General features: G+C 38.2%; 1 protein-coding gene across 6 annotated transcripts in view; it reads right to left on the bottom strand.

The window, feature by feature from the left end:
- LOC138696302 (homeobox protein OTX2-like) overlaps positions 1–26,002 on the bottom strand; it is a 183,332-nt gene that overhangs the window by 4,578 nt on the left and 152,752 nt on the right. For all 6 annotated transcript variants that reach the window (XM_069821068.1, XM_069821071.1, XM_069821066.1 and 3 more), the window contains one exon: positions 24,440–24,758. In XM_069821068.1, the coding sequence (XP_069677169.1) occupies positions 24,440–24,758 (319 nt within the window). The remainder of the gene's footprint in view (positions 1–24,439; positions 24,759–26,002) is intronic.

Raw genomic sequence — 26,002 nt, 5'->3', positions numbered from 1 at the left:
GTATAGTGCCTGTATAGTCGTGAGTTAGTCGCGGCAGTTGTCATCCTCAGTTTACCTTTATATCGTTATCCTATGGACTCTGTATAGTGCCTGTATAGTCGTGAGTCAGCCGCGGCAACTGTCATCCTCAGTTTACCTTTATATCGTTATCCTATGGACTCTGTATAGTGCCTGTATAGTCGTGAGTTAGTTGCGGCATTTGTCATCCTCAGTTTACCTTTATATCGTTATCCTATGGACTCTGTATAGTGCCTGTATAGTCGTGAGTCAGCCGCGGCAATTGTCATCCTCAGTTTACCTTTATATCGTTATCCTGTGGACTCTGTATAGTGCCTGTATAGTCGTGAGTTAATCGCGGCAGTTGTCATCCTCAGTTTACCTTTATATCGTTATCCTATGGACTCTGTATAGTGCCTGTATAGTCGTGAGTTAGTCGCGGCAGTTGTCATCCTCAGTTTACCTTTATATCGTTATCCTATGGACTCTGTATAGTGCCTGTATAGTCGTGAGTTAGTCGCGGCAATTGTCATCCTCAGTTTACCTTTATATCGTTATCCTATGGACTCTGTATAGTGCCTGTATAGTCGTGAGTTAGTCGCGGCAGTTGTCATCCTCAGTTTACCTTTATATCGTTATCCTATGGACTCTGTATAGTGCCTGTATGGTCGTGAGTTAGTCGCGGCAGTTGTCATCCTCAGTTTACCTTTATATCGTTATCCTATGGACTTTGTATAGTGCCTGTATAGTCGTGAGTTAGTCGCGGCAGTTGTCATCCTCAGTTTACCTCTATATCGTTATCCTATGGACTCTGTATAGTGCCTGTATAGTCGTGAGTCAGCCGCGGCAATTGTCATCCTCAGTTTACCTTTATATCGTTATCCTTTGGACTCTGTATAGTGCCTGTATAGTCGTGAGTTAATCGCGGCAGTTGTCATCCTCAGTTTACCTTTATATCGTTATCCTATGGACTCTGTATAGTGCCTGTATAGTCGTGAGTTAGTCGCGGCAGTTGTCATCCTCAGTTTACATTTATATCGTTATCCTATGGACTCTGTATAGTGCCTGTATAGTCGTGAGTCAGCCGCGGCAATTGTCATCCTCAGTTTACCTTTATATCGTTATCCTATGGACTCTGTATAGTGCCTGTATAGTCGTGAGTTAGTCGCGGCAGTTGTCATCCTCAGTTTACCTTTATATCGTTATCCTATGGACTCTGTATAGTGCCTGTATAGTCGTGAGTCAGCCGCGGCAACTGTCATCCTCAGTTTACCTTTATATCGTTATCCTATGGACTCTGTATAGTGCCTGTATAGTCGTGAGTTAGTTGCGGCATTTGTCATCCTCAGTTTACCTTTATATCGTTATCCTATGGACTCTGTATAGTGCCTGTAAAGTCGTGAGTCAGCCGCGGCAATTGTCATCCTCAGTTTACCTTTATATCGTTATCCTGTGGACTCTGTATAGTGCCTGTATAGTCGTGAGTTAATCGCGGCAGTTGTCATCCTCAGTTTACCTTTATATCGTTATCCTATGGACTCTGTATAGTGCCTGTATAGTCGTGAGTTAGTCGCGGCAGTTGTCATCCTCAGTTTACCTTTATATCGTTATCCTATGGACTCTGTATAGTGCCTGTATAGTCGTGAGTTAGTCGCGGCAATTGTCATCCTCAGTTTACCTTTATATCGTTATCCTATGGACTCTGTATAGTGCCTGTATAGTCGTGAGTTAGTCGCGGCAGTTGTCATCCTCAGTTTACCTTTATATCGTTATCCTATGGACTCTGTATAGTGCCTGTATAGTCGTGAGTTAGTCGCGACAGTTGTCATCCTCAGTTTACCTTTATATCGTTATCCTATGGACTCTGTATAGTGCCTGTAGTTTGGAAGAAGAGTTTTATTGAAGAAATTCCAGCAAATTGAGTCCACTTCATTTTATCTAAAATGTCCACACCTGTGGAGTAACGGTTAGCGTGTCTGGCCGTGAAACCAAGTGACCCGGGTTCGATTCCCGGTTGGGGCAAGTTACCTGGTTGAGTTTTTTTCCGGGGTTTTTCCTCAACCCAAAATGAGCTGGGTAACTTTCGGTGTTGGACCCCAGACACATTTCAGCAGCATTATCTCCTTCATCTCATTCAGACGCTAAATAACCTAGATGTTGATAAAGCGTCGTAAAATAACCTACTAAAAAATTATCTAAGATGTGTTCAAAATCTATTCAATTCATTTTATTTGAATGGTATTCTGTTGAGTTATTGCAACAGACGTATTTTATAGTACCGTATTCTATTTCGCAACACTTTCAACTATACCGATACGCTATAGGCTTTATAAGCTTTCAGCTACGACATAAGCGGTGAGTGGCAGGCGGTAGGCGCAGGGCTGTTTCTTGGCGGCGTCGCGTCGCTCACGTCTATCATAGTCATCGTGCACAGATAAACATTTGAAACCATTTGAATATAAACACTAGCGTCACCTCTCTAACGCCCACCGCCAGAAGATTAAAGTTCATTCAAAGTCAAAATTCCACATGGCCGAGAAATACCGACTTCTTTTCTGGATCCCCTTCTAAGGACACGACACTAGCCTCCCAGTTTTACTTTGTTCCCATAGTAAGCCATGCTACAAATTTTTCGCCCTTTAAAATCCATCTTTTTCAGCTGGGTTGAACTCGCGAGCCTATCCAATGTCTAGAAGAGGGACGACAGCACGTCAATCATTAAAGGAGCAGTCCGCGATAAAATTCGAAATTTTGATTATATTATAGGATGTTTACCTAAGTAATCCTTAGACTAACGGCGTTTGTCTCATCTCTCTACGCCTTTTAGTTTGTGAAATATTAAAGGTCTTACTGCAAGCTCTGACGTCATAACCACCGAAAGCTTTATAAGACTACATTGTAGTTCCGTTTGACATACAGTGGTGTAGAACGGTATACATATTCATATGTTACAGTTAGTTATTTTTAACTCACTAAGGACCTATCACATGCATATACTGTAATAATAATAATAATAATAATAATAATAATAATAATAATAATAATAATAATAATAATAACTTACCCAAACTCTATCCCACTTTAAATCCCGTGTACAATGCATTCTGTTCCATTCTGTGATTAGAACGACTTGAGTCTGATAAGGGTTCAAACTGAAAAGGTTTAATATTTTGATCAATTATAACCTAAGTCAACGTCTTCACTGAGTGAGTGAATGTATGTGAGACGTGAAATATTCGTTATGTAGTGACTATAGATACTGTTTATCTCACGTCAGCAATAAATTAGTACATGGTTTATATTATTCTATTGCACCATAGTTGTTGAGTCACACGGTTTAGGCGCCGGGGCTATGTTTGAGAGAACCTCTAAAACATGTGAATCATCGAATTGCTGTAGTTGATAATCACGAGCTACTTCCAACACATTTCTCTGTATATCTTCTCTCCACGCGTTTTCCTTAATGCTGTATGTTTTTTTTCCACCCATCGTTTAGTGGCTTTAGAGTACTGGAGTCTGGAGCCAGTTACATCTCTTTTCACGTTGTAATTATGGTCCATTATCGCAATCATAGTTCTTGTTACTATTCCATTATAAGTAAAGTGTTTTCTCTTAGGAGTGTAAACCAATCTCTCGTTATGATATGGTTCAAGTTTGCTGGTGTGACAAAACTGATTAGTCTGCTTTAAGTCTTTTAAAGGGCAGGGTTGCATACAACATTTTTCAGAGCATTGTTGGTTCGGATCCAGGTTCGGTCCATTCCCTCTCGCTATTGTATGGGTGAATGTGTGCACATTTTTTATATGTCTCTGTTCGTGTATATTACAAATATGATTTAATACAGAAATGAAAATGTCTTCTATGTCGTCAGAATCACCTTCACATGTAGCACATAACCACCACGAGTGATTTATGATGCTGTCTTTCCACATTTGTATTTTCTCATATGTTTTTGCGGCGGCTTTAAGGTTTTTAGATAAGCTTTTTGCAATGTGCCAAATGCCAAATGATGGTCCACCATTCGTATTTGGTCCTCATGAATTTCCTAATTTCTCTATTGCGGTCCGACAGAGAGAGGGTAATGTTCATTTTTTTCTTTTAGGCGATCTAGAAATTTTTCGCATGCTGCTTTTTCAAGATTGCCTACAATTAGACCCTTCTGCAGAACTACGAAGTCTATAAGATTATCTGAATCGAGGTCCATTACACTGTAAGTGACATATTTTGCACTGTAACCAGGTGAGTCAAATTGGTCATCACCGCGATTCGCACGTTTTTATCTTTTACGGAATTGATAAGTTGTTCATGAATCTGAAAATAACTACACCTACTGTTGGTTCTACGAATTTTGAAATTATTTTATAAAATGTTGTCTTGCCGATGAAATATAGTTGTAAAGTTTTTGAAAAATTTTCAAACAATTTGTACCTTATACCTGATGAATTAGAACTTGAAGTTTCTTCTTCTATTTGAAAACATCTAACTCAGTTTATGGCTCACTCACATCTGATTCACCACACACATTCCTTAGCGTCTCGCACCCTATCTCACACTGCATAGGTTTGTTTATATCAGGTTTCTGTGAATTTTCAGCCTCATCGAGAACTACACATACGTCAATATTTTCAGCTATAGGTGCATCACTGTAACTTGCTATTATTTCTTCGACGACCTTTTTTCATTTATAAGCAGAGGAGCGCGTAGTACCAGAACTGTCTTGGGGAGATTAACCTTTCAAAAATAAGGGACAGCAGTTTTCTTCATTTTCATAAGAGTTCTATTGTCTTTCATTAAACGTCTTTTTAATAGAGACGATTCTTCAAAATTAATTTCATGGAAATGATTAGAACACACAACAACAGTTTTCGATGGTGTAAAACCTTTTCTGTTGATTTTCTTCACCCATGTTTTAAATATTTGCGGTGACTTTTCTCTGTTCGGAAATACATGAAATGATACCCCTTCTCCATGTTCTGCTTTTGTTCTTCCCTCTGAACACGAAAAATCACAACACCACAGCATTTTAAACTGTATTACAATACAATTTTTTTCTGTTTAGTCTACTGTAGTTCAAAATCGTTCATATAAAAGAAAATAGCCCTACATAAAACCACAACGTTGGTATATGCTATTTTATGATTAAATGAAAAGCAAAATATGACTTCACTCATTCGCAACTAAGTCCGAAATTCTGTTCACGTGTACTACGGCGCGAGAAGATTATTTAATACAGAGCACTGCACTCGGGATGTTCTCAGCCTACTACGCAATCACAACAGTTCAGTGGCTATGACGACATAAGTATTTGAGCGGAGTCAGTGACTCAAGAACCATGCCTCTCATTGACATGCGGTAAATTACATGCTACTTAGATTGAAAAACGTGTTTGATTAAAGCCAACTTAATTTTATCGCAGACTGCTCCTATAATTATCCCGTACGGTATGCACAGTATGTAGGAAGGCTATGTATTAAGTTCACTTAAGAGGCATAAAATAATATAACTTAGTAGTGAAGTGAGCTTTATCGCGAACATAAAGAAATAGCTGTAACTTATTCTTACATATAGGTCTATTCTCATCATCATCATCATCATCATCATCGCCATCACCATCACCATCACCATCACCATCACCATCACCATCACCACCATCATCATCATCATCATCATCATCATCATCATCATCATCATCATCATCATCGGCACAACAGCCCTCTTTAGGCCAGGCTTCGTATGAAGTTCTTTCCAGGTTCCTCTGTTCCGTGCTAATGATCGCCAATTTGTACAGATACGGAATTAAATAATGGGCCGAATCTTGGTAGCAGTCCTCCGCTATGTAGGCAACAAGCAACGCAAGATATTCACAAGTAGCATACATTTAGACGCCTTGTTTACTGCACAGGCGCAATGCGTTGTATCTGGAACTTAATTAGATGGTCCAAAATTTTGTTTCTGGGTCTATGCCTCGCAGGAGTCTACGTAGCCTAGCAGTGAACTAATATTAAGGAAAATGTGCAAGAATATGAATACTGCAGAGAACTTACTTTTCAATAAAAAGTACCGAAATATACATATTAGACCTAAGTGCATTTATTAAAAAAAAAGGTTTTTACTTGGTTATTTTACGACGCTTTATCAACTGCTATGGTTATCAAGCGTCTGGTTTAAAGAAAAACAAGTACCTATATTATGATATGATGTGATACGACACGATGTGATATGATAGCCTATATGATATAGACCTATGATATGATGTTATATGTTGTGATATGATGTCATATGATATGATATGATATGATACGGTACGATACGATATAATACGATATGATATTATGTTATGATATAAAGTGATATTAAATGATATAATATAATGTATGATATGATATGATATGATATGATATATGATACAGTACGATACAATACGATACGGTACGGTATGATACGATAATGATATGGTAGAGTACGATATAATATGATATGGTATGATATGATATATGATATTCATTCACTTATTCAATGTTCTGCCCAGAGGCAGATGTTTCACTATAAACCCAGATTTTTCAAATCTTTCTTATTTTCTGTCTTCCTCTTTGTCTCCTCATATGATCCATATATCTTAATGTCGTCTATCATCTGTTATCTTCTTCTGCCCCGAACTCTTCTCCCGTTCACCATTCCTTCCAGTGCATCCTTCAATAGGCAGTTTCTTCTCAGCCAGTGAACCAACTAATTCCTTTTCCTCTTCCTGATCAGTTTCAGCATCATTCTTTCTTTACCCACTCTTTCCAACACAGCTTCATTTTTTATTCTGTCTGTCCATTTTACACGTTCCATTCTTCTCCATACGATATGATATACAAGTTATTTATTGTCAATAATCATAATACATGTTATGGTGTACGGTACCTCAACATCCATGTATAATTAGGTTACACCATAACTCTCTAATAATTACATTAGTCTATAATTTTATTGATTTCCCGGGCTGATATGGAAATCAGACCCTAACTCAAGAAAAGTCTATTTCCCCACTATTGTTCTTGACATCACTAATAAGTTATTTCCCCTCACAGATCAAACTCAGCTCATGTTTCTTCTTGAATTATGTTCTTGCTGAAATAACTGAAATTACTCGCATATTTATAATCCTTCCCACATCTCTAATTTTTCCTATTTAACACTTAATACTTGTCACTGTTTAAGACATTGAAATCTATAGGCTACTATTCTTAATGCAGTTTATTCTATAAATCTGTTTCATCTTTCAAAATATCGATCACTCCTTTTTACTGTCTGCCTTATTTAGAATAACTAAAATGCACTAGTGGAAAATGAAACATGAAAACCCGGAAGCAATGGTCCCACATGAAGTAAGTTTTACTGAATAATTATACAGGTTATACACTGTGTGTGACCATTATTACAGGGTCATACACCTATGGAGAGAGGCTACAGATTGTCTGGAAAAACAATTACAGTATCTTCTGTAGCCTCCTTTAGCTACAATGCAGACCTGTAATTCGTGCATAGAGACGGTCATAGAGGTGTCGAATGTCGTCTTGGAGAATAGTGTTTGTTGCCGGTATTGCAGACCGGACCAGACTCCGCCGTCCCATCAAGTCCCATACATTTTCAACGAGGGATAGGTCTGGTGATCGTGCTGGCTAGAGGAGCACCTTAGAGAGGACATTGGGTAATACGAGAAGTGTGTCCACGGGCACTGTTCTGCTGAAAGCGCACATTTATCTGACGTTGTAGGAAAGGCAGCAGAATGGACAGAATGATGTTCTGGATGTATCGTGCACTGTTCAGTGTTCTCTCAACAAACACCAGAGGCGTAGGTCATTGTAGGCTATTGCTCTCCAGACCATAATGCCAGGAGTTGGTGCTGGATGTGTTGCCGTCTTTGAAACGAGAAGAAAGATTTCTACCGTTAAGCCATAAAGGCTTCGTAGGGAATATGTCGTTTCATGACATACAGATACGTCGCAGGTATGACTTGACTTCATCCTCGGACCTCGATGCTTCGTTTTTCCTCTTGTGAACTGCGCGTTGTCCCGAACGACAAATTCACGATACAGAAGAGCGACCATTTTCCATGACTAAGAGTATACAAACGTTAGTAGTGAGTGAATAGATTGTAGAGAAACCGCAATGCAGCGACCGGCTCTTGCCCGCAGTGGCGTATACTGGTTAAAGGGTTTGGGCTACCACTGACCCTATTATTACACAAAATATATTTTAAAATCCCTATAATAAAATTCCTTACATATTTATGTGAATTTCAGACGTCTTGATTGGGACGAAAATACGTTGATGACTTCGTCATTGAAATTACAGTTGGGCCACTTGCAAAGTTTCTGTAGAAATGACTTTTCAATGGATATTAGTGCCAAGCCGGATAAACGTTCTTGTGTATGAGTTGATCTACAGTAGGCTTTTATTCTCTTCAACGCAGAAAATGTTCTTTCTACCGATGCTGATGTAGCTGGTATTGTCAGATTTAATGTTGCCAATTTAAGGACTTCAGCAATAACTTGGTTCAGCTGGTTTTCATATATGGCAGATAATATTTCATGGATAGGTTTGTTCGAAAAATCAAAGACTTCTGCTGAATATATTACACTTAATTCATTTTTCAAACGTACTTGATCAAAGTGACTGTTATAGGACTGAAATAATTTGTTTAGTGCCTCATTCGGGAAGTTTTCTCTATAAGCAGAAAATTTTTCAGAATCTAGAAGATGTGTGAACTGAAGCTTTCCATAATCAGAAAATCTGTCAGTAATTTCCACGTGCATACGATCTAGTATGCTGTAGTACAGCTGCCTGTATTTCAATTCATCATCTCCTTTTCTTCGCTTTAATGGTGGTTCCATTGCATTGGCTGAAGAATTTTCATTTTCCATATTACTCCATATGGACGGAAACCCACTACGTCTGAACTCGGATATAGTATTTTTTTAACTTTGATACCTCTTGCAAGTAGTATGCTATGTCTTGACTTTTTGTCTGAAGAATATTGTAGAGCACATCTGTATGTGCAAACACTCTAGCATAGACTTCAAGAAGAAATATATTCTGAAACTGTGTGAAAAAATTCAAATATCCTTGAGCCTGCACAATTACAGCATCATCCCAGTTTTCTTCAGAGTCATTACAAATGATATTTTTAAAGAAAGCAGTCCGTTTTTCTCTGTATTCGTTTACTGTATTTACAAGCCAAGATGTAAAATTCAATCTAGTTGGTGCTACTTTTGGGAGTTTCTTGTTCATAAATTTCTTGAGTTTTCTGATCTTTTAGGAGATGATGAGAAAAATGCAGCTAAACCCGACAGTGTTTTGAAAAAATGCGGCATTCTGGAATGGATGAAGTAGTTTGTTGCAAAACTAAATTGAGAACATGGTTGTAACAATGGACAAATAGTGCTTGAGGATACTTTTCTTGAACTTTTGTTTTTAAGCCATTAATATTTCCCGCCATAACTGAAGCACCATCGTATGTCTGTGCAATTAACTTATTGCCGACATTGTATTCTGCTGTAACACACCTTCCACATGCTGAAACAAAGTAGCAGCAGTTTTATCCGAACTGACATTTGTGAATCCTATAAACCGTTCTTGAACATTGGCAGTATTGTCGACGTATCTTAAAACAGTGGACAATTGACTCTGATTAGAGCAGTAACTTGTTTCATCAACAACAATGGCCACAAAAGGTTTTATGTTCTTTATCATAACCCCACTTATAGCAAATATTAAGTCATTCTGAATTGCGGGAGAATTACCACGAAATACTGTTGAACTCTCAAGATGATTGGCCAGTAAATGGTCAAATTCACTTAAGGAACTTAAATATTCGATATAATTTCCTATATTGTCTGATTCCACACTCTCGTTATGACCCTGAAAAGCCAATTCTTGTTTTCCTAGAAAGCAGACTGCGTTAATAAGACGCAGTAAAATCTCCCGATTTTTTTTTTCACAAGAGCATTGTGTTGGTTGATGTGTAGAGCTTTTTGCTTATCTAGCTGTAAATCAATTCTTGTCTTCCCAAAGTTTGCACAGTTCATGCTACTACAAATACGAGCTTTTGATTTGTCGTATTCTAGGACTGCCGTTCGAAGGGAGTTCATATTAGAAAACTCCTCTTTTGATCACACATTAGTTTCGCGGCTAAATAACAAACATGGCCAGCAAAATAGTTTAGACAGTTTAGAAGTACCACACAACCAATTCCACTTACCATATGATGTTGAAGTGAAATGGCGTGTGTACTCACGCTGTTTTTCTTTTACGTCCGCGGACAAATTTAACTCAGGAGTTGGTCTTTCCATTTTCACAATTTCAACTTTCTCGTTGTTATGTACGACGGTTAAAAGGCACTTTTAATAAACCTTCTATTACACAGTCATTTTCAACACAAACCTCTCCAGAAACTTGTTCTGCCATATTTTTCACAATATCACTTAATTGGGAAATTAAAAACTTAATAATTCACAATTAATATAACTCTTAGACACTCGAACATATCACAGATTTAAAATAATGCACTGCAAGAACACAATCACATTCAATTGCTAGCGTACTAAGCGTATTGCTGCTTCGCGCCTGCGAAGAAACCGATCACGAGAGCGGCAACTCGCCCGCCTACAGTGCACGATGGAAACAGAAGGGAGTGGGGGGGGGGGGACGGGCAGTTGTGCGAAGGACAGCGTGAGCGAAACGGTCACAGGCTACCTCACGTAGCAAGCGGTTTCTCCAGCGATGCCGCCTTGACAACTTGTTTCTTTTCGAGAGCAGAGAGCGCATGTAAATCTAACAATTACTTTAATTTTAATTACTATGGTAAAACTAATGATACAAATTTATTACATTATGTTATATTATAAACTTTTTCTTTTGTAATTTCCTTGGGCTACCGCCGGTAGCCCCGGTAGTCCGCAAAATACGCCCCTGCTTGGCCGAACTGCTCGCAGACGCCGGTTTGCACAGACAACTTACTACCAGTGATACATAGCTCAATATCGGTAAATATGCACACCATAAACGATTAATGTAAAACACTGAAAAATGAAAGCAGTTAAAATATCAATTGATCACCCAAATAAGAAGAAAGAGATATGCTGAAACTGTACACCTTCTTTTTCCAAACATTTGTGCGCCTGTTTAAGAAGTGACACATGACATGGCTGTTCCCGTTGAGAAATGTAGGCGATGTTTTCCCGGTTTCCATTTTTCAGTTCTTATAGCGTGTGTGGATTATTTTTGTAAATTTTATCTTTCGGAAATCCACATGAATAAAAGTCACAAGGGAGAGCGTGCTTTTGCTTTTTTGAAACAGTATTTTGTGACAGTAGTCTACATGCAGCCGCATATTTTATGGACGAACATAATAAATTATTCGAATATAGGATATTATCAATAGAAATGTGTGGCCCCTTCGATCGTTGCATGTCAAATTGACTAACTTAGCTCGTGTAGCGGTTAGACCAATCTTAAATGAAAGTCGTAATCTTAGATACACATTTTGGAAAATTATAATAAATAATAATAATAATAATAATAATAATAATAATAATAATAATAATAATAATAATAATAATTTATTTTAGCTGGCAGAGTTAAAGTCGTAAGGCCTTCTCGTCCACTCAACCAGCAAAAAGTATACATACATAAATGTATGAACTTACAAAGAATTCAACAATTTGATTTAGATAAGAGTTACATGTATACAAGAGTTATTTACGAATTAAACAACAAAATACTGTGAACTATTAATTAAACGCTGAAATACAAACTGTGTAGCAGAATTAAGCTAAATTACATAGAATGTTATTATATTTCAAATAATGTTAGATAATAGAAAGAGACTATTATGAGACAATTTTGAAAATACAGCACTATCAGGATGCATGTCTAAAGGAAGAAGTAACAATGTAGTCAGTGATAGTTTAAGTCAGTACGACTGGAGAGAAATGCTAAGAGGGTTATCTTTTAAGCTCTTTTTAAAAGTGTTTATTGTCTTGCAGCCCCTAATACTTTGTGACAAGGAATTCCATTGTCGCGAGGTGGATACTGTAAAAGATGATGAATAACAAGATATTCTATGAAGAAGTATACTTAGCGTGCCACAGATAAGTGATCTGGTATTTACTTCGTGGTTAGAGTATAAATAAGAGAAACGAGACGAAAGGTAATTTGGTGTTGAAGTGTGCAGAATTCGAAAGAGTAAAGACAAAGAGTGTGAATTTCTACGTTCTTTAAGTCGGAACCACGAAAGACTTGCGAAGGACGGTGATATGTGAACATATCGTCGGATGTTGCATACGTATCTGACGCACATATTCTGAACTCGCTGTAACTTGACTGACAGTTCAGAACTTAGGTCACTTAACAAAACGTCACAATAATCGAAGTGCGGCATTACTAGTACACATTAGTAGTGCATGGAGCAACTAAAGTGATAAAAGCTAGAGGGTACTTATAAAAAAAAGAAGCAATAATTACTTTTACCTACTGATAGCAAACGATCAACAAGTTAAAGGGAAATATATTTGTATTTCAAAGAATAAGTGGAGAAATATCTTGGGCGATCTGAATTCTAAAGACAGTGAGTAAATTGTAATGTTAGTTTCAGTTTATAGAACGAACAAAAGCATGTATGTGGTGGTAAATTGACTTCTATTGGAAAAAGTACAATAACTTGTATGTATAATCTATGATAGTGAATGGAGCTTTAATAGAACTAACACGAACATATACTTTGCATTGAATTGAAGGTTATAATTAATAACAAACACATATAGATAACAGTCTATCGGAATCATGTCGTACAATACGCATATGGTAGTGAATTGAGATTTATCGAAACGAACAAGAATATTCACATGGTAGTGAATTGAGGATAAATATAGCTACACATAAGTTTAATTATGAATTGAGTTGCATCGGGAACGTAAATAATAAGTTACTTACAGTACAGGCTATGTAGGCTATAATAGTAAGAATAGGACCTATGTATATAGCCTATAGGTGTAATACAGTATATAGGCTATATAACAGTAAGTTACATATATAGACACACAGCGTGTTTACAAGTCCCTATCCATTTCCATGATAACGCAGACTTTTGTTTATTTCTTTGCAGCTGCAGTTAGCGTAGTGGATGATGTTTACCACGAAAGAACGGGTTGCCATTGTTTGTGCACGAGTACGTGGATTGTCATATGAAGATGCCAGAGCCGAATTTACCAGCAAATTCCATAAATCATTTCCAACAAGGGCACACACTCGTCTGCTTGTAAACAAATTTAAGCGTACCGGCAGTGTGTGTGTGAAGAGGAATGTCATGAACGACCACGCATGTCGGCAGCCACTGTATAGCAGGTTCAAATTGCCATTGATAGGAGTCCAAAGGCATCAACTCGACGCCTCAGTTGATAATGGCAGTTGACTTAATATAATACTGTATGTCAACATATGTCGAACATGAAGTAAGACCAAAAAGGGAAAAACACTAGAGGAGGGGGATTCGATCCGATGCTGTGGAATAAACTTCGGCGTAGCTTAGTGATTAGAGCGCTTGGTACGGAGAATCAAGGACACGGGTTCGATCCCCGGCGCCGGAGTGAATTTTTCTCCTCTAATAAAAATTGTTACCATAAAAGACAAATTCTGTACGACCAAAAATTCAACTTTACGTAGCCTCAATAGGCAGCTGAATGTCTCTCGCAACACAGTGTGGAAAATTCTGTGTTTCATTCTACGAAAACGTGCTTATAACATCCAAGTTTTACATCATCTTGAGGACGAAGATTTCGCCTGTCGTCGGGCGATGTGTTACGAACTCCTGGAAGCTGTACAGAACGAGAATTTAATGGAGAACATTTTATTCTCCGACGAAGCCACTTTCTATGTTTGTGGGAAAGTGCACAGACACAATAGCCGAATATGGGCATATGAACAGTCACAAGAGACATCGGATGGGAATGTGGTACACCAAAGGTGAATGTTTGATTGGGTATGACAAAATAAAAACTGTATGGCCCATTTTCTTTTGCCGAGAAATCAATAACGGATAACACCTGCCTCAACATGTTAGAACTGTTCCTGGAACCGCAGTTTCTATAGAATGGCATACTGGATACAGTTGTGTTCCAGCAAGACTGTGTTCCTCCACATTTTACACACATTGTCCGTGACTATAGTGAGGATCACGTAAGAGCAGTTCCTAAAAGTCTAATTTGGCCGTCTCTTCGATGTTGCCAGCTAATACCAGATATCACCAAAGAGGGTAAAATCAAAATCACAATGCTACGTACTGAAATAATAATAATAATAATAATAATAATAATAATAATAATAATAATAATAATAATAATAATAATAATAATATAGTATTAACAATAACAATATCTTGCTTATTTACTACACCTCATCTTAATGTTGCGAGGTGTTTCCTAAATGGTTCAATAATTTATGAAACAGTATGTTTTCCTCCTGGACTTCTCGCGTATTACGATGGTGATTAGTATGATCTAATATTAAAATCTATTTTGTCTGGCAACATGAAATTCATTGCTTTGACTAAACAGTTTACGATTCATTAGATCTAACCTAAAAATGTATTTACTTGCCTGCATTTTCATCAGTTTCCTTTACTGCGAACAGAAATTGTTTCTGCCAACATAACAGCTAGAAAATAACTGTCAGTTGTAGTATTTGACAGTACCCGATATTCGAAACAAAGTTGGTAAAAGAAAATTCAACCTGAGAGCTAGAAAATCACTATAATCCACTAGCATATGTAGTAATAGGAAAAAATTGGTTAGGTTTCATTCTTAGGGTATTAAGTAAGGTGATCCGGACTATACCTGAACATAATATTTACAGGGAGATGGATAGGTCACCTCAGCTGTGGGCTTCCCGTTCACCGAATCTATGGGGCTACATAAAATCCAAAGTGTACACTAGAAAGGTGAATGGTCTACCTGATTTACGGAATCATATCAGTGAAGCAGCAGATCTTATTACGGTTGACATGTTACAGTCTACGTTTCGTTCCACTAATGAAAGATGGAGTGTGAATTTTGACATACAGTAAATGGCGATCATTTAGAAAGGAAGTAGAATGAGTGTAAAACTTCACAATAATATTCATTTTTCGATCACTGCCTTCCTGCAGTGAAATGGATAGACTTTAGAGACACTCTGTATGTAAAGGTACGGTAATGGATCGAGTTTTATTGAAACTAACGAGAATATTCATATGGTAGTGAATTGAGGTGACTCGGAAACGTAGGCTACGTAGGATGTACTGAATCTAGTTGTATTACAGTAGAGCGAATATTAGAGTCTATATTTAATAGGCCCTAGTCAAGTGTATTGAGGTGTGTCGGAAACGTACTGCAATTTGTAGGATGTAGGAAATCTAGGTGTATTAGAACGAACGTTAGGGTCTATAATACATATATTATAATAGGTCCATGCATATAGAGTGTTAGTTGGGAGACTAGAGGGAAAAAAGACCTTTGGGGAGACCGACAGGTAGATGGGAGGATAATATTAAAATGGATTTGAAGGAGGTGGGATATGATGGTAGGGACTCGATTAATCTTTCTCAGGATAGGAACCGATGGCGGGCTTATGTGAGGACAGTAATGAACCTCCGGTTCTCTAAATGCTATTTGTATCATAATAGGCCCTATTTTAGTGTAATCCTCTGGTTGAGGCTCTGGCTGATTATGTACATCTATTATCAGGCAGTACGTTTCACTTGACGATATGTGTCAGAGGAAGAACAATTGTTTGTATGCATCTGAAGTCTGACTAGTGTAATATGTAACTAGTCGGCGATATATGCAATGGAGGGGGAAAGGAACTGGCCACCTTACCTCATTATCTCCTGTCCTAGTCGCCTCATAAGTGGTGCCTTCTTGGTGTCACTTGTGAGGTTCAGATCTGTCTTCGGACAGTTGACTAAACAACAAAACAACAGTCTAGTGCTCTAGTGTATTGAAATGTGTCGAAAACATACATAATTATATGTATACAATATGGCAGTGAATCGAGATTTACAAAACGAACAAGAGTATCCATATGTAGTGAAGTAAGATGTATCGGAAACGTAAAATAGTATGCATTATGCGGTTTACCAAAACGAACAAGAATACACGTGGTTTCATGGAGGAAAAAAAAAAAAACAAGCGAGAAGATTCATATAGCAATGAACTGATGCATTCCAGATTAAGTACAAGATTTATTCTACACAGTAATACAGTAAACAGGAAATGTACGAGAGCACGTAACTTATGTTTTTTGTTAGTAAGTTATTTTACGACGCTGTATCAACATCTCAGGTTATTTAGCGTCTGAATGAGATGAAGATGATAATTCCGATGAAATGAGTCCGGAGTCCAGCACCGATAGTTACCCAGCATTTGCTCAAACGTAACTTATGTTCAAGAACATAAATATAGATGTGACCTGAGGTCTCTGGTATTGTACAAGAGTACACATGTACAAGAAAATACATGTAGTCTAATAGTGAAGTGAGAATCCTCGATAATGTGTAGGGTTAAAAACACGTAGACTTACAAAAATATTCGTGCAGCAATGAATTGAGGTTCTTCGGAAATGTAAAAGAATATACAAGTAAGCCTAGTAGGGAAATGATGTTTATCGGATTTATGAAGAATACAATTTTGTAAACTAATAACTTACAATGGAAAGTAATAGAGACGTGGTAATCCCTGGCTTGTTAATTGCAATCAGAGAGACGATTGCTTGGCGTTGCTATTATAGTCACTGTTTAGCGACACTGCACCAACTGCTGGGCGCAGGAGAGCTCGTTATGCGAGGACAGGCTCGGCCGTGCCTTGGCATTGCATTCCGGCACGTTTCTCCCACACTGTAACAGTTTTCCGCTCATGCAAACTCTGCCAATAATGGACCCTCCATTCCGCACGCACAAAGAGTTCATAGACGGCTTCCCGCGGTGAGGCCAGGTACGGGCTGGTTTGTATGTCCCATCCCAAGTGAGAAGCAGGGTGAAACCCAACTCTGACACCGATCGAGTTATATTATCTTCTTATTTATCTTCTCTCCCTTTTCTTCTTATTCTTACCGCCACGTTTTAGATTACAGCTATATTCTGACTTCGCTCAAACTCGCCATTTTTTCTTTCTCGTCTACTGCCACGATATTATTCTTTATTACTAATTATTGTACAAGCCTGTTTTGAAATACGTCAATTGTGGTGGTCAATAGAATTTTTATATACTTAGTTTGTAGCTTTCTAACCATCACCTCCGTAACAACAAATAATAATAATAATAATAATAATAATAATAATAATAATAATAATAATAATAATAATAAACTTTCATCGACTTTCTTTCTATCATTAGGTCACCACTCTTGTGAGACTGTAAAACTAACATTAATCATTCAGATGGGGAGAGATAATGAGCATGTGATACAAGACAACCTCTTTAAAGCAGAGCAAAATAAGTAGGCCTACAAGAGAGACAACCATTCTCTATAGAAGGTAGATACATACTGACTTACATGCTACTAAGTTAGGAATCGGATCCGTGTCTGCTAGATACTTAACCAGGAACGCTACTGTTCAAGCAATGTATTTTATTTTGGGTAAAATAATTTCGCTTGTTTAAATTGAACTCTGATTTTCTTATTGTGTGTGTGTGTATGTGTGTGTGTGTGTGTGTGTGTGTGTGTGTGTGACTTTCGTATAGGAGTGGGGCAACATATTGCAAAATTAGTCTATATTTATTTGTTTATATATTTATTATTATTTATTAGATATTTTATTTAATCTATGACAACGTATTGTAAAATTAGTCTATATTTATTTGTTTATCTATTTGTTACTATTTATTAGATATTTCATTTAATCTATTTAGTGAATGATCCATGAACTTTACATGTAGAATAACAGGATTAAAAAATGTAAATGACCAAATTATTTATAAGTTGCGTTACACAAAATTAGTATTCAGACAATTTAACATTTCACTGTGTCGCTATTTCTCCACCCTACATCAAGAAAGTCACTTTGATATTGTGCTGATAGGTTACTGTCCAACCACAGCATCCGAGCACTTGAGCTGTGAAGAGTATGACCCGGGAATCCCACAGTATCTCACAAGTGTCTTGTTCGAGTTGACAGGAGTGAAGCCCAATAAGATTTATAATAGACAAAAGCAGCGGAATGACAAAGGAAAAAAATGTTGGTGGATAAAGAAGCAACTGAAGACCAACATGCAGTCGAGTTATGATTGTACACAGATCCTACTACATCACACTAAAGCGTGTATAGGGGACGTGGAGGCAAGCTAATACACCAAATGTTTCGGTGGCGCATTCCTAGTTAGCGTGGGGCATCTCCCCGCGCGAGGGTCGTAAAATCGATACCTGCCGCAGCACCTGGCACTCTTCTGGCTTCGTAAGAAGACGCTGCGTCAACCCATGGGCCGCGAGCAAGCGTGTCCTCAGACTCACAGTTACATCTTTCCTTCAAATGTGGCTCAACATGCAACAAACGCCGTGAACCCAGATTATGTAGGGGTATTATTAGTGTAGTCATATTATGAAGGTACTTTACACCGTGAAACTTTGTTGTCCACTGTGGGTCTATGTGCTTGGTGGAGTCGTATTATAACATGTAGATAATTTGCTGATGTATAGGCCTATTATGCAACATTTATTATCCAGGATGCGACTGGTACTTGTTCCAGTCGTATTAGACATGTTTCATTTAAAAACGTTGTACAAATGTTTGTTATTCAGGACGGATCTAAGTATGTGTTTGTTGCAGTCGTATTATACATATTCTTCATGTAAATACGAGATGAGACTGTTTATTGTCCACGACGGCCCTGTGTGCTTCCTGGATATACATATGCTTCATTTAAGCATATCATGTAACTGTGTTATCCAGGATGGTCTCCGTGCTTGGTAACTTTTATTAGGCCTATGTAAAGGTAAAAGGTATCCCCGTAACATGCCATGAAGGCACTTGGGGGCATGGAGGTAGAGCCCCATGCTTTCCATGACCTCGGCACTAGAATGAGGTGGTGTGGTCGGCACCACGCTCTGACCGCCTTTTACCCCCGGGAAGGACCCGATACTCAATTTTATAGGAGGCTGAGTGAACCTCGGGGCCGTTCTGAAAGTTTGGCAACGAGAAAAAATCCTGTCACCACCTAGGGATCGAACCCCGGACCTTCCAGTCCGTAGCCAGTGGACAACTGAGCTACCCGGCCGCCATTAGGCCTATGTATGTATTTTATTATGAGCATTTAATTCAACGGTTTATCTTCCAAGATAAGTCAGTGTGCTTGGTGGAATCTTATTATATGTGCGTTTTATTTAAGCATGTCATAAAACTGTTTGTCGTCCAGGACGGGTATGTGTGTTTGGAGTCGTATTATACACGTGCTTCACATTAGCACGTCATATAACTATGTGTTATCCAGAATGAATCTCTGTGGTAGCTGGAATTTATTAAGCCTATACAAGTGCTTAATTAAAAACGTCATGCAACTGTGTGTTATCCAGGATATATAGACCTAGGCCTCTGTTTGGTGACATCGTATTATACGTGCGCTTAATTTAATCACGTCATCCAAATATGTGTTGTCCAGGATGAATCTGTGTGCTTGGTGAAGTCGTATTATTCACGTGCTTGATTTTAGCACATCATGTATCGTTGAGTTATCCAAGATGGGTCTGTGTGCTTGGTAAAGTCGTATTATTCACGTGCTTCATTTTAGCACATCATGTATCGTTGAGTTATCCAGGATGGGTCTGTGTGCTTGGTAAAGTCGTATTATTCACGTGCTTCATTTTAGCACATCATGTATCGTTGAGTTATCCAGGATGGGTCTGTGTGCTTGGTAAAGTCGTATTATTCACGTGCTTCATTTTAGCACATCATGTATCGTTGAGTTATCCAGGATGGGTCTGTGTGCTTGGTAAAGTCGTATTATTCACGTGCTTCATTTTAGCACATCATGTATCGTTGAATTATCCAGGATGGGGCTGTGTGCTTGGTAAAGTCGTATTATTCACGTGCTTCATTTTAGCACATCATGTATCGTTGAGTTATCCAGGATGGGTCCGTGTGCTTGGTAAAGTCGTATTATTCACGTGCTTCATTTTATTGCGTCATGCATCTATATGTTATCCAGGATTGGTATGTGTGCTTAGTAGAGTCGTATTAATCACGTGCTTCATTTTAGCACATCATGCATATTTATGTTATCCAAGATGGGTCTGTATACTTGGTGAAGTCGTATTATTGACATGCTTCATTTTATTGCGGCATGCATCTATATGTTATCCAGGATTGGTATGTGTGCTTAGTGGAGTCATATTAATCACGTGATTCATTTTAGCACATCATGCATCTTTATGTTATCCAAGATGGGTCTGTGCTTGGTGAAGTCGTATTATTCACGTGCTCCATTTTAGCACATTTGTTATCCAGGATGGATCTGTGTGCTTAGTGAAGTCATGTTATCCACGTGCTTCATTTTTGCACATGTTTGTGTTATCCAAGATGGGTCTATGTGCTTGGCGAAGTCGTATTATTCACGTGCTCCATTTTAGCACATTTGTTATCCAGGATGGATCTGTGTGCTTAGTGAAGTCATGTTATCCACGTGCTTCATTTTTGCACATCTTTGTGTTATCCAAGATGGGTCTGTGTGCTTGGTGAAGTCGTATTATTCACGTGCTCCATTTTAGCGCATCATGCATCTTTGTGTTATCCAGAATGGGTCTGTGTGCTTGGTGAAATTGTATTATTCACATGCTTCATTTTAGCACGTCACGCTTCCACATGTTATCCAGGATGTTTCTGTGTGTTTGGTGGAGTCGCATTATACATTTACTTCATTTGAAATATCATGCAACTGTGTGTTATCCTGGATAGGTAGTCCAACGTGTGCTTAGTGGAGTCGTATTATATTATTTATTTAAGTAAACTTATGTCATAAAACTGCGTGTCGTCGGGGTTGGTTCTACGTTCTTAGTGTGTCACATTATTTATCGGTTTAATTTAGTACGTCATGCAACTATGTGTTATCCAAGATAGGTAAATCTGTTGTTTAGATTAAAGGGGTATAAGTCATTTCCTTTGTGCAAATGGAGTTTTGTTCCCCAGGGCAATACACCAGTTAAATTCTACAAGTTTATGTGCAAAAAACAAAAGAATACTAGTATTGATGTGTTTTATCTATGTAGAAAATTATTTGCAATAAGGGTTCAATGTGTAATTTTAATTTAACTGAAAACTCATTTTATGACTTATCTCCCTTTACCCAAACACCACAGAAATATCCTATGTGTGCTTTGGTGGAATCGTATGGTAGGCCTACTCTCAATTCATTTAATCATGTCATGCAACTGTGTAAGACTATATCAGTCTATACAACTGTGTTAAGCAGGATGGGTCTGTGTGCTTGGCGGAGTGCTATTAGACTCTACTTGTGTTTGGTGTAAGTACAATACGCAACAGTTTGTTGTTCATGATGGGCCTGTGTATTTGGTGCAGTAGTATTGTTTTGATTCTATATTTAAATCGTTTTAGTAGACTATTACTTCATGGTACCAATATTCTCTATTTTCACTCATTTCGCATAATTTAATTTAAAGACGAACATGACATAGCGGTGTACGAATTTCATAATTAGGTACCGAACGAGAATGGCCAGGGAAGTACAACATTTTGTATGAATCCTCGTAACCTAGCTTCAGTCGGAGACGCTCTTTCGACAGATCTGACTGGTTTGCGAATTAGATTGGGAACGCCCTATTTTGTGAGATATAATGATATGCAAATGTTGGTCTATGTAGGCCTTATCGAGTTACGTCTGGTATCTCTGGTGCTGAATATCCTCGTAAGAATTCACTTTGGCTAACTCATCGTTGCCGTTAGCATAGACTATAGGATCATCAATGGTTATGCTGCAAATTGACTTTCTTCCGTCCCAACCATAGATATGTTATGGCACAATATATAAAAAAGTGCCTACATCACGAAACAGTATTTTTAGTAGGTTATTTAATGACGCTGTATCAACTACTAGGTTATTGAGTGTCGATGGAATTGGTGATTGCGAGATGGTATTTGGCTAGAAGAGGCCGAATATTCGCCATAGATTACCTAACATTCGCCTTGTTATTGGGGAAAACCTCGGAAAAATCCAACCAGGTAATCAGCTCAAGCGGGAATCGAACCCACGCCCGAACCCAGGTCCTGTCGAGTGAGCTACGCCGGTGGCTGTTTGTTGTCAAGACAGACGTGTCTAGTCTATTTGGGGGAGTCGTATTGTGCGGTATATTTTATATCGATGAACTAGCTGTTATCCATGATGAGTCTGTGGTTGATGTGATTACATTTCATAGCATATACAGTTCATGTAAGTACACTTCATATAAAAGTATATGTGGTTACAAATCCGTTGTGAGGCAGCCCACGGAGGGCCAAGGCCTGTCAGCCAATGGCTGGCCTCACATCTTCATGCATCAGCAGAGGTAAACGATCATTCAACCAGTTTAGGGTAACGTGTGGTTAGCACGATAATCCCCCCAACCGTCATCGCTGGCTTGCGAAAATGAATTTTTTCACTACTTATTATAGCTTCGAAAATTCATTACGTTGTTGGATGGGCAGCGATCCCATACACTAGCCGAAATTTCAAGAGAAAGTTTTTTTCTTCTATAAAGACTCGAAGTAGCGCTAATTCCTTAACGATAGTCCATAACATGACACCTTTCACCACGCAGCTATGATGCGATAGCCTATGTACCTTATATGGTTGGTAAAGTTAAATTATACGGGAAATGTATGTAATTATATCGTGGGATTTTTTTAACCCTTAAATTGACAAAGTATCTTATAGGATACAACAGGTTAATAGGATATATGCTATAATTTTAATAGAACAATAGAAAAAAAAATTGGTAGGAAAATTAAAATTTCACAATACTGTAATATTGTACAACATATAAAATATGAGCATTGCGATAGTTGTTTTCTTTATGGTCCGACAAGGTTGAATAAACTAATGTGAGAAATGAAGCTTTGCCAATTTGACTAAGAATTCACATAAGTTAGGCCTACTTGGGGCAATAGCATTAAGCAGGCATATCACATACCTTACTATAATAATACCGGACAGCTGTATACTAGCAGCATTGACTTGAGTGCGAATTATCGCGGACCTGACATCTAGCGGAGGGGGATAGAATTACGTCAACAAATACAAATATTAACGTAGCGGGATTCGGACTATTGTTTAAAACGTGAGTTACTAATGTGGAATAATATATGAAACACTTAAGAAATGTTGAATGATATTTAATGTAAAATTATTATCTTATATCAAAGCTGCATATTATGAGATATATTGCATACTTCATATTAGTTTCCGTAATTAATTGTTACATTTTTTTTTTTTTTTTTGGTTTAGTGAGACAAAATCAATTCTGACATTAGGAATGAATTTACAATAATGCTTCATATACACATTGCTGACAACTGCAAAGATCAAATTTGATAATAATCTGATGCTTGTAATAATTAGTAAAGGCATGTGGACAACAATAAAACTTAATTTGATAAAACCTTAAAATTTCCAATACATTTTAATTTATATTCATTTATTAGGTCTAAATAAAAAAGCTAATTTTTATTTTTCTATCAACACAAGGACGAAGGAATTAGGCGCACTAAAGAATGTTGTTGACTCACGTTTTATGATCCCTCGGAAATCGAAAGTACGATTTGGAGCAATTTTGTAATGCTGTAATTTTTGTAGCAATTATAAACAGCACATCACAGTACTAATTAATAACACTATTAACTAGCCCAGCAACAATATCATTGCAGTTGATTACAGCTTATTTCGCGAGTATCGCCACACCGACCGCCTAGGTAGCAGCACCAGCGTCGTTCGTGCGCAGAACTGCTAGCTGTCCGGTATTATTACAGTAAGGTATTTGGGTATATCTTAGGGCCTAAGCAACGCCACGGATTTATGTTTCTGACAGCCATGATTCTAAATTGTAAATAGGGATGTGTGTGCAGATGGAAACAACGCTCTCATGATTAAGACTACAATAAAGCCTGAGAAAAGAAATTGATCCGTTGTTTATTATAATGTTCTACCAGTTTCCTAAAACGAAGAAAGGTCCTTGTACGTTCATGTACTCAAACTAATATAGAAGTAGGCCTATAACGTATTTATTTTACGTGTTACGATAATCAGGGCTCAGTCGTAGTTCAGTCTATTAGATGAAGATTTGTCAATAAAGAGTTCGACATTGGACCCCGGCACGTACTGTGAGATGTGTAATGGAAGAAACCTTGGTTCCGTGTCAGCATTGCTCTACCGAAAACACAAGTTACCTGAACCCTGGATTCTGGCAGGTTGATCTTGAGCGCCACTTCCTCCCGCATGAAGATGTCGGGGTAGCGCGTTTTGGCGAACAGCGCCTCCAGGACGTCCAATTGCGCCCGGGTGAACGTGGTCCTCTCGCGTCGCTGTTTGCGCGGATTGCCTGCTGGGTAGCCCATGCTGGAGTGCAGTGAATCCATGGCGGGCATGGCCAGACCTATGCCGTTAACGGAGTAGGGCGCGGACTTGAGGTAGGCCATGCTGGCCGTAGAGCCCGACCCGCAGGGGCTGCTGAAGGGCGGGAACGCCAGCTCGCCCTCCGGGTTGCACCTGCACAATACATACCATCATACAAGTGGACGTCCCACAACATCAGCTGTATCGAAAAATTGCTCTTAATCAATAATTTCTAAGTAAAGTGGATAAAGACACTAAGATTCCACTATGCATCAACTGTCCCTTGAAGTCCACTAGAGTGGAGGTTGACCGTCATGTAGATTCAACTGACAATCAGTGCTGATTAGTCTGTTAGTGTCAGTGTTCAGCTCAAGAAAGTAACGACACATGAAGCACCTACATTATGTCAAAGGAACTAATATTACGAATAATATTAAAGTGTTCATCTCTCAACACAGATCAATACGTGTAACGGAGTTTACTTTTAGACGTAACTCGCAAAAATTTGATAGAATCAAGTCAAGCTATATGTAGAAGAAGAATTTTGGGCTTCCATTTGTGCTATACGACAGTTCTAAGATTCAGAACTACTTGCAAGTTCCATCAACAGGGGCACCTACTCCATTAGGGTCGTTATACCTGTGATGTGATCTAACGATGAACCTGCAGTAGTTCGGCACTTTGGCGACATTAAGATCAATATATAGTTGGAAAATATTATCTCGATGATGGAACCAGCAATAGTTCCCATAATTAGGAGATATTGCGTCTAAACTATATTATCCTGACAATGGAATATGTTAGCCTGACGATGAAACCTGTAAGTAGTTGCGAAACTTCAGAGATATTAAGTTTCAACACACACCTGGGCAATATTATTCTGACGATGGTACCTGCAAGTTATTTCGACTCTTTGTTGACGATAGAATCTGGATGTAGTTCCGAATCTTTGGAGATTTTGACGGTGGAACATTCAAGCAGGTAATTTCGACACTTCTCAGATAATAAGTCTCAACACACGTTTGGGAAAATTAAATTAATAATAGAACCTGGAAGCAGTTCCGATGGAGATACTAAGTCTCAACACATAGGCTAGTTGAACATTTTATTCTGACGATAGAACATAGAAGTACCTAAGTAGTTCTGATACTTTTGAGATATTAGAGTTTCACCACACATTTTGGAAATATTAAGTTGATAATGGTACCTGCAAGCAGTTCTGACATTTTTGAGATATTAAGTTTTAATTCGCAGTTTAGCAAAATTATGCTGATGATGGAGCCTGCAAGTAATTTGACACGTTTGGAGACATTAATTCCCAACATACAGTTGGAAATATGATCCTGATAATGAAACCTAGAAGTACCGTAATTTGACAGTTTGGAAACATTAGGCCT

This window comes from Periplaneta americana, chromosome 3 (assembly GCF_040183065.1).
Source record: "Periplaneta americana isolate PAMFEO1 chromosome 3, P.americana_PAMFEO1_priV1, whole genome shotgun sequence".
In the NCBI taxonomy this organism is placed as follows: domain Eukaryota; kingdom Metazoa; phylum Arthropoda; class Insecta; order Blattodea; family Blattidae; genus Periplaneta; species Periplaneta americana.
Note: the sequence above shows the minus strand (reverse complement) of the source record. Positions and strands in the feature narration are given on the sequence as shown.